The sequence below is a fragment of the Leucopleurus acutus genome (assembly GCF_964270905.1).
Source record: "Leucopleurus acutus genome assembly, chromosome: 4".
Classification (NCBI taxonomy): domain Eukaryota; kingdom Metazoa; phylum Chordata; class Mammalia; order Artiodactyla; family Delphinidae; genus Leucopleurus; species Leucopleurus acutus.
In genome coordinates, this window is record NC_139146.1 from 48,130,235 (window position 1) to 48,147,461 (window position 17,227).

General features: G+C 38.3%; 1 protein-coding gene across 4 annotated transcripts in view; it reads right to left on the reverse strand.

Annotated features, from left to right (window-relative positions):
- Positions 1–17,227, reverse strand: part of KCNIP4 (potassium voltage-gated channel interacting protein 4) — a gene marked incomplete at both ends in the record, with an annotated part of 1,207,446 nt that overhangs the window by 515,886 nt on the left and 674,333 nt on the right. The window contains one exon of one of the 4 annotated variants that reach the window (XM_082837582.1): positions 14,772–14,871. The exons of the other annotated variants lie outside the window; for them this stretch is intronic. Coding sequence (XP_082693708.1) covers positions 14,772–14,871 — 100 coding nt within the window. Of the gene's footprint in view, positions 1–14,771; positions 14,872–17,227 lie in introns of those variants that run through there. 4 annotated transcript variants of the gene reach the window in all.

Sequence of the window (17,227 nt, forward strand, 5' to 3'; positions counted from 1 at the left end):
TACCTGCAACCTGCCTGTTTCTCTGTGAGGCTTTAACCATGCACAGGGGTGTGCATAGACCATAAGCAAAACACATCCAAAACAATGCAAAGTGAAAGAGACTTAAGCTAAAACAGAAGCCACTATCACTATTACAATAATAATAATAATAGTGATAAAAAAGAAAGAGGAAAAAATGGACAAACGCCCTAGACTAGATTTTGAAAAAGAATCAATCATTATTAAAAATAATAAGAGGAAATGCTCACACAGTGCTTACCTTGCACCAGGCACTGCAGGTGCTTTACATATCTTAACTCATTTATCCTCAAAACCCTATGATATCAATACTATCAATATTATTATCTTTTTACTCATCTCCAGGGATGAGGACCCTGGAGCACAAAAAGGATAAGCAGTGTGCCCAAGACTACAAAGCAGGTAAGTGCCGGGGCTAGGTTTCAAACTCAAGCTGTCAGACTCCAGAGTGTCAGACTACTAACACCATCAGGCCATCTATGATACAATGTGTAGAAGTACTGATTCGATGACCCCCCTCTGCTGGCTACTGCCCTTGATTTTGTCATATATTAACTCATTACTCTTCACAGGAATGCTAGAAGGTCAGTCTTATCCCCACTTGTCAGAGAAGGAAAACTAAGATCAGATAACTAGCTAGTGGCTGAGTCTGGATAAAAACAAGATTGTTTGAAACCAATGCTGTGTTCTTTCCACAATGCTATCATTTCAGGGGAGTTGTTTTTGGACTTAAGTTCTGTCAAAGTGCAGATCCTATGTTACTTTCTTTATATTCCCAGATCAGAGCCTAGAGCCTCAATGTAGAGTTTTTTCCTCCCCCAAATTGCATCAGTATGAATCAAGGTCAGTGTAGTTTTCTTTACATTCATTATGTAAGAAAAAAAAATCTAGTAATGAAAAAGGAAAATTATGCAGATCATCCCCATGGCCAAATTTTATAAAGTACTTTTGAAAGAAAAAAAAAAATGTATGAGGGGTATTTAGAATTCCTCGCTAAGGAGCCATGCAGTGGAATCTTTGCAATGGTCTTAACTGCTTCCTTCTACTTCTTGAAGCCTCTTTATATCACTCCTTTCCTTTCAATCTGTTCCCCGGATTAAATAATTAATAATTATTTAATAATTAATAATAATTATTATTATTATAATAATTAATAATTAAATTAATAATAATTTAATAATTAATAATAGGTTTTCGCATGAATGGTGCCCACTCAGACACAAGCAAGCTGCTGTCCGGAAAGAGAATTATTTCAGCTCAGAAGTGAGGGAAGCCAAGGATTGCCAAGAAGCAGCAGACTCCCCCTCTGCACTCTCCTTCCTTGCCCCGCCCTTTCTCACATATCACACAGCCAGTCCAGTCTTCCCTTTCAGAGGAAATGAAGCAAAACACATAAATGGAGTGAAATGGTTTCTTCCTCAGAGTCGTAAAACTACAGTTTCTTGTAAAAGGTGCAGAAAATGAGCTCCTCTTTTAGATAAGTGAGGCTCTTAGGTAAAATATCAATATCCCAGGCCTCTGATAACTTCTTTGACATATGAATACCTATAGAGACAGCTCTTTATCAACCACTGTGGAAATTGTTTGACTTGAAGTTGAAAAATGACTTCAAAGTATAAAAATCTGACCTTCAAGTTCCAAGATGTTTCTTCTGAAGGATCTTATTTTAAAGATAAATAAACACAGAACTCCTCAATTTTAAATATGTTTTCTGGATCAAAAAAAGAGTTTTTAATTTTTAAATTGATAAATGATTGTGTTCCAATGGGTACTGTGTTTCTCCTACTGGAAAAAAAATAATGTGTATTTCATATTAATATACTTTTCCTTTTAAAAGTAACCTCTAAGGTATTATAGAAACACAAGCCCAGGGCTTCCCTGGTGGCACAGTGGTTGGGAGTCCGCCTGCCGATGCAGGGCACACGGGTTCGTGCCCCGGTCCGGGAGGATCCCACATGCCGTGGAGCGGTTGGACCCGTGAGCCATGGCCGCTGAGCCTGCGCGTCCGGAGCCCGTGCTCCGCAACGGGACAGGCCACAACGGTGAGAGGCCCGCGTACCGCAAAAAAAAAAAAAAAACACCAAAAAAAAAAAAACCACAAGCCCAAAATAGACGAGTTCAAAGGAGAAATCAAAAATGCCAGCGTTTGTTCTCTCTGCACCCTGTGTATACATTTTAAAATGGGGTCATCATTTTGCATACTGTTTTGAAATTTGTTCTTTTAAATTAAGAAATGTGTTCTAAACATCTTTTCAACACAGTGGTATTTGACAGTCTCATAAGACATATGCTAGGCGAATGGGAGAATTTGTCAACATGCAAATGAAATGGGGCTCTTGCCCACATTGAATGAATTCAGAACTGAAGCATGGCCAAGAGAGGTGACACTGATCGGGTGAGGCAGGAATCCAAGCTTAGGAAGGGCAGCAAGTTGAACCCACAAGAGGCATCCAGGAAACCACAAGACAGGGCCTTTCCAAACTCAAGGAGGGAGGTGTAGGACCTGGTGAGCAAAACCCGGGAAGACGTAAAGGATTTACCTGGGCACTTACTAGCGACCAGAACTAGTCTTTCTAAGCACTTTATGTCCATTAAAAATGTACTGTTTGCAGACAATAGTCTGTGAGCTAGATCTATGAGAGGATTTTACAGAAGAAACAGAGGATCAGGAAGGTGAAATAAGTTGCCTGAGATCACATAGCTAGTTAGAGACTGCAGTCAGGGTGTTTTTATTCCAAAGATATATGGCATATTCCACTTCAACCCATAGTCAAGCTTCATTTTCCCTCCAGTGCTCTTTTTCATTATGCCTTTGTTCTTGTACATATGGTTAAGTATAAGTCCATCTCCCAAGGAATCTTCACAGGTCTTGGTGCAAAAGAATCAAGAATCAGGTTCTTCAAAGAGCTCAACAGCTTATCGTATCAACTGATAAACTTCATGGCTTATGTTGTGGGAGTGTGTGTGTGCCTGTGTATTTGTGCGCACGTGTGTGTGAAGTATTTAAGTGTGTGCACTCATGAGTCTAGTGTATGCTTACACAAACACATATTTGTGTACAAGTGTGTATGTATACATGAACATACAAAATTACATACCTCATTGATTTTAATAGTCATTGAACACACAGTTTTGAAGGTAGGGCATCAGATTAGTAACTACCAGATATCAAACTTCCCAAAAGCTAAGAAGAAACTGGTGGCTAAAAGTTGTGGAAACAAGAAAAGCACAAATGCATCATCACTAAAAATATCTGATGAATAAAGCTTTGTTTCAAACTCAGAATTTAAGCAGAAAATTCCTTTCTGTGTATTTGAATTTTACTCCATTTACGAAGGAACACTAAATACACAACTTTAAGGAATTCATCTGTTGTTTGAAGAGCAGTCTGAGAGTATTTTCTCAAGCATTTTCACCATAACAAATAAACTAATATTTGTAAACACTGTGTTGGATCCTCTACCCCAAGCAATTTTACTAGTTGTTTCGATTTATACTACACCATTATGGCCACAGAATTGAGAAATAAAATTTTCAATCACTGGTCTCCACCTCTTCACACAGCTGGAGGACACAATCCTCACCTGGTTCCATTTCAAGTCTTCTATAGTTGGACCTCCACAGTCTGAGCCACTATATCTGTTTTTGCATATTTGGAGATTGTATTAACCATATTCCCTCTAATTCCCTTGCTATTTTTCTCATTTTTCCACTTGCTACCCCGTTCTGCCCTTCTCTTTGAATATGTCTGGAAAGAATGATCTAGCAGTAATGTACCCAAAAGAGTGCTTACTGTATCCCAGCCAGGGAGAGTCTTCTTTTAAAATGATGACCACAGATCTCAAATGGGCACTAAGCACTGCCCAGCAATGGTCTCACATTTGCTCAGTAAAGTCACTCCCCCAAGCTCTGAAAAGACTATACTATACTTTCTCTCTCTTTAAAAGATCCATTACTCCCCACCCTACAAATGCTTTTTACCTCACTCTGCTGCATTTTAACAGAAGAAAGCAATCAGACAGTGTCTCTCAACTTCCCGTTATGAATGCACCAACATTTACATCCATATTCTCTGCCTTCCCCAGCATCTAATACAGGGAAGGAGAGTCTCTGCTGCAACCAAGGCCAACTCCTCTGCAACAGCAGGGACCTCAGTGTTTTTGTCCTTGTCATATCTCCAGCCCCTAGAACAGCATCCAGCAGAAGCTTGGTAAGTATAGATTAAATAAATGTATGTATGAATGAATGAATACCTATGAACATGAAAGGGTCAATTTGTCCTAGATGAAGAGGAGGGCAAAGGTAAGCACAAAGATTTCTAGGGTGGCACTCCGAATCTGTAGCGTACAGCTAGATAATCGTATATAAAACAAATGATAAATAATAGATGATGCTTACCCATGCCTCCTTTCCTCAGTCTTTGCCCTACCTGGCTTTTATACTGTATGTACAATAAATGGCCACATTTATAGAGCACCATACTAAAGCCAGGGACTGTCCATTCTTCTCTTTTAGTCTTCACGAAAATGATCAATTTACATATGATGAAACTGAGGCTCAAAGAGATCCAGTGAGTTGCCCAAGGTCAACTAGTAAGTGAAGGAGGTCAGACTCAAATCCACATCTGTTGATGTGAAAGTCCGTGCTCTCTCCACTCAGCCATGCTGCTAGTCAGCCCTTGGGACCTTCCTGCAGGTTCAAGCACAACTAGTTCCTGAGTCAACTCTGTGGGGAACTGGACTTCATTCCCCCTACAGCCAGCCACACCTGGAGATGTCATGCTGCCAGATGGTCTCTTCCTTATCGTGCCAGTCGTGAAGCCTGGGTAGCCATGGAGATTCACAGAGACATGGGGACCCCTAACGGGAAGTTTGTATCCAGCTTCCTGCCTTAGTGGATGAACCTTTATTTCTGTATCCCCAGCCATGGACTTCATGTGCCAGAAAATGCAAGATTTTCTAAGCTCACAGTAGGGGCAGATCTTGGTTAGGTCAGGCCTGAATCTTATATAATTTGGAAGATAAGAATCTTCTAAAAAAGAGGGAAAAATGACATATACAAAATTTGGTGTGGAAGTTAATATTTATTTACAATGGGAATGGGGAGGGGCCCACATACTTAAGGAAATCTATAGCTTAACCTTCATTTACGTCAAGGTAATTCTGTCTCTGACCATGACCTAGCCCTACCTGAGAGGCAGGTACATGGTGGCTGAGAACCTGTGTTCTCCAGTGGACAGCATGGATTTTAATCCCAGCTAGACCACCTCTAGGTATATGATCCAAGTGTTGAAACTTCCACAGCATATACTTTCTCATTTCTTTAATCTTCAATTATATGACTGGTTCATAAAAATTGTTGTCAACATGAATAATGCACAGACAGTGCTGGCCATGGTGCCTGGCACAGACTCCGCAAATCTCTCATTCAGGTGTTACTGGTATTATTAGCATCTGATGCCAACTTCTTGCTCAGCGCTCTGGGACCTCCCTACTCGAGGCCCCACTCCTATGTTCATGTGATGCCTGCCTGAATGCCCAAGCACTAAGCATTCGGTGTGTCTTCACCATTGTGGACCACGTGTTGGCACACCTCACCAGTTTTTTTCAGGAGACTTATTTCTGCCTGTGTATCAGAAACCTCCCCCTCCCCCACATCTTCCTGAGACAAAACACCAGAAAATAGCAATATAATGAAAAGATGTTCATAATACAATCTTAAGAGCCAGAATTCCTGTAATTATGGCTAATAAGGTTATTCTTACATGGTTTTGTAAAATTAGATACTATAAAATGTAAAGTTATTAGCTTCTCACCTAGAATGTAATTTATCACTCTATCATAGATTGTATACTTATTATGGTATCTAATGCTACCAGTTAGTTTTGTCATTTCTAACAAGTCAGTTAACCTTACTGGGCCTCAATTTACTCATAAAATGAGGGGGTTGGACTACAGTGTCTATAATTCTTGCTAGTTCCAAAAAAATGTTATTAGTACAAATATCTGGGATCTTATTCTCATCTCAATACGGAATGTGTCCAATTTGAATATTTATCTTTGAAGCTAATATGTGGGAGAGGAGGAGTTACTCAAAGGATAACAACATGGCTTTCCTTTTTGTGAAATCTGCCTCTTTGCCTCCACTATCTTAACACTCTCACTATGGCAGGCGCTCAAGCAATATTACTTGATTGTTTTTAAAATACCTTCTCTAGCAAAGTCTTACTGAGACAATTTACACTGTTCTTATAGATGCAATTAAGAGTAGGGTTTGTATCCTAGGATCTTGAAGCAGCCTGGTAAGGAGAAATGAAGACTAGACCTGCTTTCCAACCTCACAGGGCTGGTAGAAGGGCAGATCGAGCTCAACAAAAAGAAAGTAATATTTAGTCCACAGCATATGCTAAAGATCGGTCATGGGAAAGAGAAGAAGTTCTTCCAGATAAAAGAAGCCTGACAAAAGGTAATGAGCCAATGTCCTGGCAGTTGTCTGGGGCAGGGCAAAGAGGTGTCTGCCTACCCTTTGCTGACATTGGGGCAGGCAGATATGGTGTGAAAAATATCAAGGCCCAGAAAATAAGCTGGAATAGGGGACTCATAGAGACTTCCTAGCCTAATCTTTCAGTGACTTCCCAGTACACAAACAACAAAACCCAAAGTCCTTGTGATGGCCATGTATGCTGTGCCCTTGCCCATCCCTCCACTGTTACCACCAACCTTCCAGCTCACTCTGCTCCACTTCCACCAGCAAATCTGTGCTCCTTGGACACAAGAAATACACTTGTAAACAAAGGTCCTTGTACTTGGTCATCCCTTTGCTTGGAATCCTCTTGTTCCAGACTCTACGATGTCACATACACTCATTTCTTTCAGTTATTGGCAGTAAAATCAATTCTTCAGAAAGGGCTTTTCTGACCACTCTATTATAACATGCCTGTTTCTGTCCCCTTACTACATTTTGTGCTTGTTTCTATTAAATATCAGATTATATATTCCTTTGTTTCTTTATCTTTTTGTCTTGTTTCCCCAATAGTATATAAATTCCACAAGAACTTGGACTGTGCTCATTACTGTGCCTAGAACTATGTGTGAAGCATAGTAGAGAAACACATAGTTAGTGAATGAATGAATGAATTATACTATAACTACTCTGTCTTCCATACATTTCTGTAGCATTTATAGTTTGTATCTCAAAATTTAGCAGATCAGCTTGCAAGAACAAAGATTTTGTCTCTTTCCTTAAGGCTGCATCTCCAGTGTCTAGAACAGTGGCTGATACTTGGGAGGTGCTCAATAAATAATCTTAAATGTTGTTTACTGTGAAAATAAAAAGTTCCTGTACTGTAGTTTCAAGGAAGGAAATGAATGATCATTTTTCAATTATATTAACAAGTAGCACCAGAACCAGTTTTAAACCCAACTCAATTGATCAATGACAACTTCCCATTAATAATAACCACTCTTTGGAAAGCTGAAAACTCTAAATAACACTAGCAGTGTTTTTCTCTGAACAACTGTATCCTACAACTGCGGTTCTCACTTGCTTAGCAAGCAATGAATTCAGCTTTTGGTTTTAGATATCGAGTGGTGGTTTCCTTTTTTTGGAAAGAAAGATGATGTGCGTGGCCATAACGGCAAAACACACAAATCATTTATAATATTCTAGAGCTGGCTCTAAGCACACACGAATAGTAACATTTCAATCTGTACAACACACAGGAGAGGGAGGTGCTACGATTATTCTTATTTAAGCTATAAAGACACTGAGGCACAGGAGGTTGGGGTGTTTATCCAAAATCATACAACTAATACATATTAGAGACAGGATTTAATTATTGTTAATTCCAATTATTTTGGCTTCAGAGTATGTTCTTAGCATCTATCCTCTACAGCCTCCCTGTAACAGCTGAACCATACTATTGGTATATTTTTAGCAGTAAGATTCATCCTGATGATGTTCAATGCTTTTCAAATAATTGCCCCCAACAGCCTGGACAGTGGGGGTAAATTTCACCAATTTCATGGGTGCGAGATGGTGCAGGCAATAAACAAGGTGCTTCTTGTTTTTAATAATCAGAGTGGTGAACAATTAGGATAAGTACACTTATGACTTGTAAATGTATCTACTGGTTATTAAGCCTGTGCCTTCCAGAAATTCATCCATTGGGGTCACTGAATGACTGTCAGGGGGTAATGACTCTCTACCACTAACTTATTCAGACAAGTCATCAAGGTGGAAAACACCTCTATTTATGACCAAGTCCCTCAGCCTAAGGATTCTTTGTGGTGGCACCTGTCTCTAATGACAAAGCTAAGGCACAAAACCACTTCCCATCACCCACATCTTAGAATCCTTGAACTTTAGAGTGATTGGTCCACTAGCAGAATTAAGGAGAGCTATAATTTGGATAAATATTTGGTGCAATTTAGATTATATTTGAAGTTTACTGTCTGAGTATAATCCATTAGATTTCTTCTCTGCAGAGACAAGCCTGTCAAAATCAAGTCATTCAGTAAGTCATTTATTCTCTCTGGGACTCAGTTTCTTCATCTATGAAATGATTGATTTGGAATTGGTAATTTCTAAGTATTTTCCATTTTATGAAGCCTTAATAAATCAGAGCTTCAATTATGTGATTTATAAATGTATCTTTCCTTTTTTCCTCTTCCTCATTTTCTTTTTGTTCATTATCATAGCTGTGTTTTTACATAGAATGCCTCTACATAGAAGCAGAAGTAAAACAAATAATAAAAGTCAAATTTTTGAAAAGTAACAATTTTTAGGGATAGTCTGTATTAAAGTTTATATTAAATGTGGCTTTTATCTATCTGTGTAAAATGTATCCCATTTCTGAATATTTATTTTCTGTAGTATAGTGAATGTCATTTGGATCAGTACCACCATGAAGGTATTGCAACTATTCCAGGTTCCTTCACTTATTCCCCTGTGACCTCGAGCAAATTATTAATCTCTCTGAATCTCCATTTTCATCCATCTGCAAAACAGAAATAACACCTACAATCTCACTTGCCGGATAAGATAATTCCAGGGCATAGTATATGTAACACTCCTCTTACTCTGTTTGCCTAGTAGTGAATTCTCAGCTAAGTTAAGCTTTCCTCCCTCCCTTGAACACTGTTCCCCATAGCTAGAACTGTGTTCCTTCATGCTTTATACCTGCTGATAAAGGCTGGAGTATGTGTTTTCTGTTGATGACCATGCTTATCAAGACTAAAACCCTTGTTTTATACTAGAAACCAACACTGGATGCACTTGACCCAAAATCCAGTGTGGATCATCTATTCCTTTATCCATGCTCCAATCATTCCTGCTCATAAATCTTAGACCCTTTTATAAATAACCCCCTTCCCAGACTCAGGGTCTCATCTTTACACCGTAACATAATATATAGAGTTTTCTCCTTCACCAGCCCTTCTCTGTCCCACCTATTTCCAGCAGTCCCACCTGTCACCCACAGACAAACCAGACAGAAACTGGGCTCAGTCTGAGACGGAACACATATATCGACTTTCTTCTCAATTTTTACCCCAGAGCCCAACTGAACACTGTCTTTGATTAGACTGAAATTTAATGAAGATTCATTTATGTTGTAAGATTTTATGTCTAATTTATAAGATAGGGGCTTTATAATATTCTCTATGCTATGCATAGAATACTACAGTCAGTATGAACATTTTTGCTTATTAAACAATGTTAGTGATTGAGAGTGTTCACACAGAGAATGTATTCAAGAAAGCCTTGTAGAAAGAGTTAATGGATACTTGACTTAACACTTTCTCCCCTTCACCAAATTATTTGCCATTGCCATCATGCTGTAATGTCTAGGAAATTAACAAATAGGATATAGAACCTGATGGCCTGAGTTTGAATTCCAGCTTTATGACTTCCTGGTTGAGTAACCTTGAGCCAAGTTACTTAGCCTCTATAGTTCTAAATTTTCTCATCATTAAACTGAGAACAATAGTACCTACCTCAGAGGACCAGGGTGAAGATTAAATATTAGTATACTAATATTAATACTAATTCTATACTATCCTAGAGAACATTTTAATACACAGTTCAATATCATACTGGTGTCTAAAACTTGCCTTGCATATTGGTAACCCTCAATAAAGCAAGATATTAATATTATTTATCATTATTTCATTTTATGGATAAAAAATATGGATTACAGAGGTCAAGTAACAGCCCCAAATCATATGACTATTAAGAGGTGAAACAGTGATTAGAATCCAAGCAAAATAATTCTGGATACTCTGAATATAATCTCTGACCACACTAAATCCTCTTCTTCCAATAGCCCCTTTGTCAATATTAATGTTTTTGAAATATTAACTATAAAAGACCCCAAAGAAGATCAAACTGTATGAGTATTCCCTTTATTCCACATTGAGATTGTGTAAAAAATAATTTAAGTTTTCTAATATCTCTATAAACTCTTTTATCTTTCTTAAACATTTCACTTTAGAAAGACTTTCCAGATAGTTGAAATACACATAGCTTTGGTATCCCACTGCATCTGGAGAAGCAGAATTCTAGGAGAATTTTAGAAGTCTGCTTTGTAAATTTCAATTAAGCGATCCGAGATAGAAATCATAACCCCCTCCCAGTCGTCTCCAGTCCCTTGGTCCTCATTAAACATCATGGAATGGTCACACAGTCAGTACAGTTTTCCAGTTGGCCCAATTTATTGACAGACCCAACACACCCACAATTCTGTCAACAGCACAGCGGAATTAAGAACCAGGGTTCTGAAAATCCATCTTTGAGTATATGGCTAATGCCTTGCTTAGACCTCTTGGGAAAGCTGTATTACAGCATCACAGATATCTGCTAAATAAAGTGAGCTCAATAAATACAAAAGAAATTCTAATGTGTATTCTACAAGGAGATTAGATTATCAGTTAATTTCTTTTGTCTTTTTATCAAAGAGGATTACCAATAAAAGATTTTTTTTCAAGTCACGTGTGTTATTGCATTTTTGTAAAATTTTGCCTTTTATCAAGGTTAGTAGTAGGGAGAAGAATGGCTCTTTCTCAATTCAGTAACTACTTCAGCATGATTTAATACATATTTGGATGAAAAGTAGATATTTTCACAGCCCAGTGTTGCATATAGAGATAATGAAATAGCTTTGCCATTAAAATTTTGATTCAATTTCTCCCTGGAATGTGTCAACAGAAAACCACTTTCATTTTTATAGCTGGAAAAGAGGTAATTTACTCTTGTGAGGTTTTAGGAGTGTTCCAAACCAGCATAACCCTGGAGCTTCCTGAACTCCTCACTAAGTAGGGAGAATCTGTGAATTCAAAACTCTGGCATTGCACATTATCCTCAAAACTCTGCTCAAGTTAAAAATATTATTTGCATGCATACTGACCTGGTATTAATATTTCTTTTCTTAAAAAGAAATATTGAACTTTGAATTGCAAAAAAGAAAATGAAAAGAAAGAAAAGAACTGAACTATGAAATATTAATAAATTATAACATGATGTGTTCATCTGTTGTTGAAATCCCATGTAAGTTTTGAGAAACTCTATCACATGGATGCCTAAAATAGCAGCCCCAAATGTCAAATTCTAGAGCTACAGGAAAGGACATTTCTCTATTCTCCTGAAATACAATGAAAATCTCCTGAGGTATGATGAATTACCCCACTATGGAAGAGAAGGAAAGATCAGCCTAGTAACAGCATTGCATATCAATCCCAAAGTAGGCCATTGATACCCATTTCATAAAAAAGGATATGTGTTATATAAATGATCAAAGTTTAATTACCTGATAGACTTATAGAACTTTTTAAATGGAAACTTCCATGAAGGTTATCAAGTCCAGTTTTCTCATTTTAGACAACTAAAGAGGTAACATAGCTTACCCAGGGTTAGAAAGCAAGAGAGTGGCAAAGGAGGGGTAAGAGTCTGTACTCTTACTACTGTCTTATTTTCTCATATTAAAGACTGTTACCTGCTAAATGAAACTTTTTTGTTTATAAATGCATGCCATGGATCTATGTGTAGCATTATGTGTTTATGCATATCATACATAGACTGGAAGAGAAGGACCCAGGACATCCAGGACCCACTCCACAGTCTTCTGCAAAGAATGGAAGCTCAAAGTACTCAAAGATAAGCAAATACAAATATTTCAGATTTTAATGTTACCAATTTATTTTGAAGTACATTTTTTCTATACATACTTAAAGCAAGATAATAACTATATTATGCAAACATAGTATTATACATGCCCTTGAGGACATAATGCATGTTGCATATATAATAATACAAAAAAACTACATTCTGAATGATGACTACACTATAAAACAGTTATAAGTTTAGATGAAAAGGTTTAATTGTTTAGGGGGAAAAAAACCCCTCAAAATCATCCTCATAGGGCTTTAACCTAGGTTCAAATTTTTCTACTTAATACTCAAATTTCTTTACTAGGTCACTTGAGCAGACAGAAATAAGGAAGGTGAAAGAAATCATTATCCTCAACTTAGATATGTAAATGAGGGGGGAGGAAGAGAACTCTTATTTGAAAATAAATCTGAATGAAATGAGCACCCGTGTTTGTTTTGAAGAAAGCTTCAGAAAAATCTATGAAGATGTTATTTTGATATTAAATATTCTTTATACTTTTTATTCATTAAAACTAGGTTGTAACTTTAAAGTGTGCGCATTCTGATCTATATATTCAAACTACATTCAATGAATTAGAGCTTATCAGTCTGTTTATTTGTTTTATATCTCCAGTAAACAAAGTGTGTGGTCAACTTAAATATTGTTTTGAAGGTTTTCTGACTCTAGCATTGATTTTGGCGATAAGTCTTATACAAACCTCAAAATGGAAAGCACTATTGCTCTCTTTCTCTATCAACTTTTACATATTGAGTATAATTCCTCCTTCACGTGGTCATTAACATTTTACTATTTCAAAATACTTTCTAAAACCTGGAATTCAGATATGGGTTTATATTGAAGTTTATGAGAAAGCACATTCTCTCCATAGTATTAGTACAATGTTGGCCTGGAAAATGCTGATACTGTAAAATATAAAATACAAGATAGAAACTGTTCATGCAAATTAGTATATTTTGAAATATAATAAACAATAGGAAAAAATAGTTTCATAAAGGTTAGCAGTCCTTAGAGGAAGGAAACACATGCTATCATTTGGGAGAGTAAATGTTCGTGCTCCTAAAACAAAACCAATATCAGAGGAGGTTTCATCACAAAATGCACAGTAAAATGTCAAAAGAGTTTAAAGAATGACCACAAATCATCCATGAACTCAGGTAAAAAAAAAAAAAAAGTCCCTCAACACAGCTAGAAATACCAACACTACTCCAAGGAACTGTCAGTCTCAGAGAGAATAAAAACCAGGGCATTAAAATGGGAGGTCCCGATCACATTTGCCAGGAAAATAACACACACTAAAGGGCAGAGAAGCCAAACCAAGTTATGCTTTATCACAACAATGCAAAAGATAAAGTCAATTTTAAAGAGCAATCACTACTCCCAGAATTTAGAATTTTATCCTCTTTTTAGAACTACAAATATTGCCATCAGAAAGGGCTTGCAAAAAGCATTCTGCAAACTTACTTCAAAATTACTTCAACAAACCCTGCTTTCCACCCTATCCCCCCACACAACCAATTACAAATGTAGGTTTCTATAACCTACATCTGAGTGACACACTTAATGTAATTTGACGTTGGCTATTTGTAAATGCAGCCTTATTTATGTCACATGTGGCAGTCATTCTCCAGAGGACTGAATTAGTTGTGAATGTAAATACATTTATAACATATTTGCATTTTTACTCAAGTTTAAAATTTGAAACAAGAAGAATATCAAAGCATAACTACTTCAAACATCACCTAGGGATGCTTTTAAAATTGCTCTGACAACTTTACAGAAACAATTACTGGCCATATGCAAAAATACTCTCAAATGTGTTCTACACAGTAAGAAAATAATCATCTGAATTTACTCAGATTCTCAAAGAAACATCAAATTCAGGAAAAGATACAGGCAAGTACACACCTTATTTTTTAAAGAAAGAGAGATTGTTAAGGAGAATAGGGGAATGAGCATCTGATGAATGTAAACAGCAACACCTGAAAAACAATTGGCTCTTTGGAATCTATGTTAAGATCTGTCATATGAATTGGGGACTCTGCCCCTTTCTCCGTTGGGATGTAAAATAAGTAATGTTATAAATACTTCTTGAGACACCTTATAAAAAGCTTATCATTCTTAGGCTCCAATCTTAAACCACAAGAAATTATAATCAATGTATAACCATTTCGATTTGATGAATGCATTTACATAGCAATAAACAAGTGGACCTCACAATATATCCAAATAAAATTTGCTGATACAATAAAAGGGGATATTAGATAAAATAATATAACATCAATATGGACTAAATACTCTCAATATAAGCAGACATACCAATTATAAACATTTTACCTCAGTTTAGGTCCTAACATTTTGATTCAAAGTGTTTCTCATACTTTTAACATTCTTTTGCTCTGAAAACATTACTGAAACTTGCAAAAAGTTTATTTTATTAATCTTTCCTACCCTGAAAAACCCACCTCTCTTTATGTCCACCCCAGAGTAACATTTCTCTGATCTCATTTCAGGTGCCTCTTATACTCGCTTAAGAAATTTTTATTGCAAAACAGAGAATTTTTAGAAGTCACTAAAAAGCACTCCCTTACCTTCTAAACCTGCTTCAATCAGCCCAAACTGTTCCAATAATTTAACAAAAAGCACAATGACGATCAGAACTGCTATCATTTCAAGCCCTTCCAAGTTCATGGTCAGCTAGGTCATGGTCCGACCACAGCTACTGAGAAGTGCTCCTCTGCCTGGCTTTCTTTGTAAAGCCATTAAACTACATTAAGAAGGCTACTGCCAGAGGAGAAGGGGAGGAGGAGAGCTAGAGAGAGAGGGAGAGAGGGAGAGAGGGAGAGAGAGAGGGAGAGAGGGAGAGGGAGTGAGAGAGGGAGAGAGGGAGAGAGGGAGGGAGAGAGGGAAGGAGGGGGGGGGAGAGAGAGAGAGACAGGGCGAGGAGACGACGAGATGGAGAGAGGGCGTGAATGAGAGAAAATGCATTCATCCTGTCTATTGTAGCAGAGGCTAGAAGTGGCAGTCGGATAAAGTCGGGCCTGTCGAATTATCAGCTTCCTCTTTATCACTCTTACACAAAGAGACAGCCACGCATGAAGTAACGCGCAGATCACCCGAAGACCCGGGAGATCACCAGGAAGGTCCGGAGAAAACAGGACGCACGGCAGTGATGGCTCCGCGGCCCCGGGACCAGCGCGCCCGGCGCCGCTGTGGCTTTGTTGGGCTGGTCAGTTGCCTTGGAAACGGAAACTAACCAGAGTCTGGACTCCCGCTGCAGACAGGAACCAGAGCACCGCATCTTGAAATACGAAGAAAAACCGGAAAATGCTGAGAGGCGAAACGACAGCTTGGATTCAGCTGCTTCAGAAACCCTGTTTACTAGTCAGGAAAAGCAGTGTGTATTTTGTCCCAACTAGCTGAGCGCAGAGAGAAATGCGGCTTAAGGGACTTGTTCAATATTGACTTTCTTTTTTCAATGAGTTGCCTTATCCTGGGGCTCTGTGTGAGTCATTGTGAACTAATACTCTGGTTTGAGTAGTAACTATCACATCGTTTCAAAGCATGATTAACGATAAATTAGTAAGTATTCTTAATGTCTGTAAATCTTAGAGTTGAGCAGTTCCCTTATGTATTAGCTCATTGCCATTCAATACACCAAAACATGTACATATTTTTTTTCATTGTGTACCTTCTATGCTTGTTTGTATGTTTTTAATTGATTGGAGTAAATTTGACGCAAGAGAAAGTTTCAGAAGAAAAAAAAAATCAATCAGAAACAAAACTTGGTTAGAGTTTCTGTCTTTAACTTGCACAACCATTTCACGTTTGTGTTTCCTCCATTACTATACTGATCAAATAGATCAGGCCCACATTCAAATACAGAATTTAAACAAAAGAGAAAAAAACAAACAAAAAAAAAACCCAAGAGTTAGAAAGCATCTCAGAAACCCAATTCAAGTCTCCTATTTCAGAGATAAGCAAACTGAGGAGCAAGGAAGAGGAAGAAACATCAGGCAGAGGCAGGGCAGGGTAGCGTCCAGGCATCCTTAACTTCTGGTCAGCTTTTTTTTTTTTTTTTTTTTTTTGTGGTACGCGGGCCTCTCACTGTTGTGGCCTCTCCCGTTGCGGAGCACAGGCTCCGGACGCGCAGGCTCAGCGGCCATGGCTCACGGGCCCAGCCGCTCCGCGGCATGCGGGATCTTCCCAGACCGGGGCACGAACCCGCGTCCCCTGCATCGGCAGGCGGACTCCCAACCACTGCACCACCAGGGAAGCCCCTGGTCCGCTTTTGAAGCAATACAGAGTAATGGTTTGGAGGATGGACTCCAGAGTCTGACTGCCTGGATTCAGGACTGACCTCTTATTAGCTGTGTGACCTTGGGTAAGTTACTTAACATCTCTATTCCTTAATGTCCTCATCTGTAAAAGGGGGTAAGGCAGTAGCACTTAGCTCATTGGACTGTTGAGGGGATTAATGAGTAATACTGTTAGAACAGAGTAAGTGCTCAATCACTACTGGCTCTTGTTTCTATCACAAGTCTCTCCGTGCTCTATGCATACCACGTAGAATTGCCAGGGTAATTACTTTGAGATGCAACCCTCATCTTACTGTTCCCTTAATCAGAACCCTTCCATGGCTCCCTATCTGCCTACTGAATAAAGTCAAGATCCTTGGAACAGCGTCTTGGTCGCTACATGATCTGGTCCCAGCTTGAGGACTGCACCTCATTGGCCCTACTTCTGTTCATTCACTCTACCTGACAGCTCAGCTTCCTTCCTCCAGACTCATTCTGAGCTTCTCCATCTCTGGGCTTTGTTCAAAAATACTGCATGTATTTGGAAAATCCTTTCCACGCTAACTCTGCCTGTCGGGCTGCTAAAACTCTTCCATGAAACTTCTCCAAGCAGAATTGGAAGAAATTTCTCCTTTTTTGTGTTTTTATAGTACTTGTTTTTCTCTTACAGTACTTTATATTATAGCCAATTGGGTGGACATCTTCACAACTTAAGAGTAAGTTTCTAGAGGGCATAAGTCACATCTTCC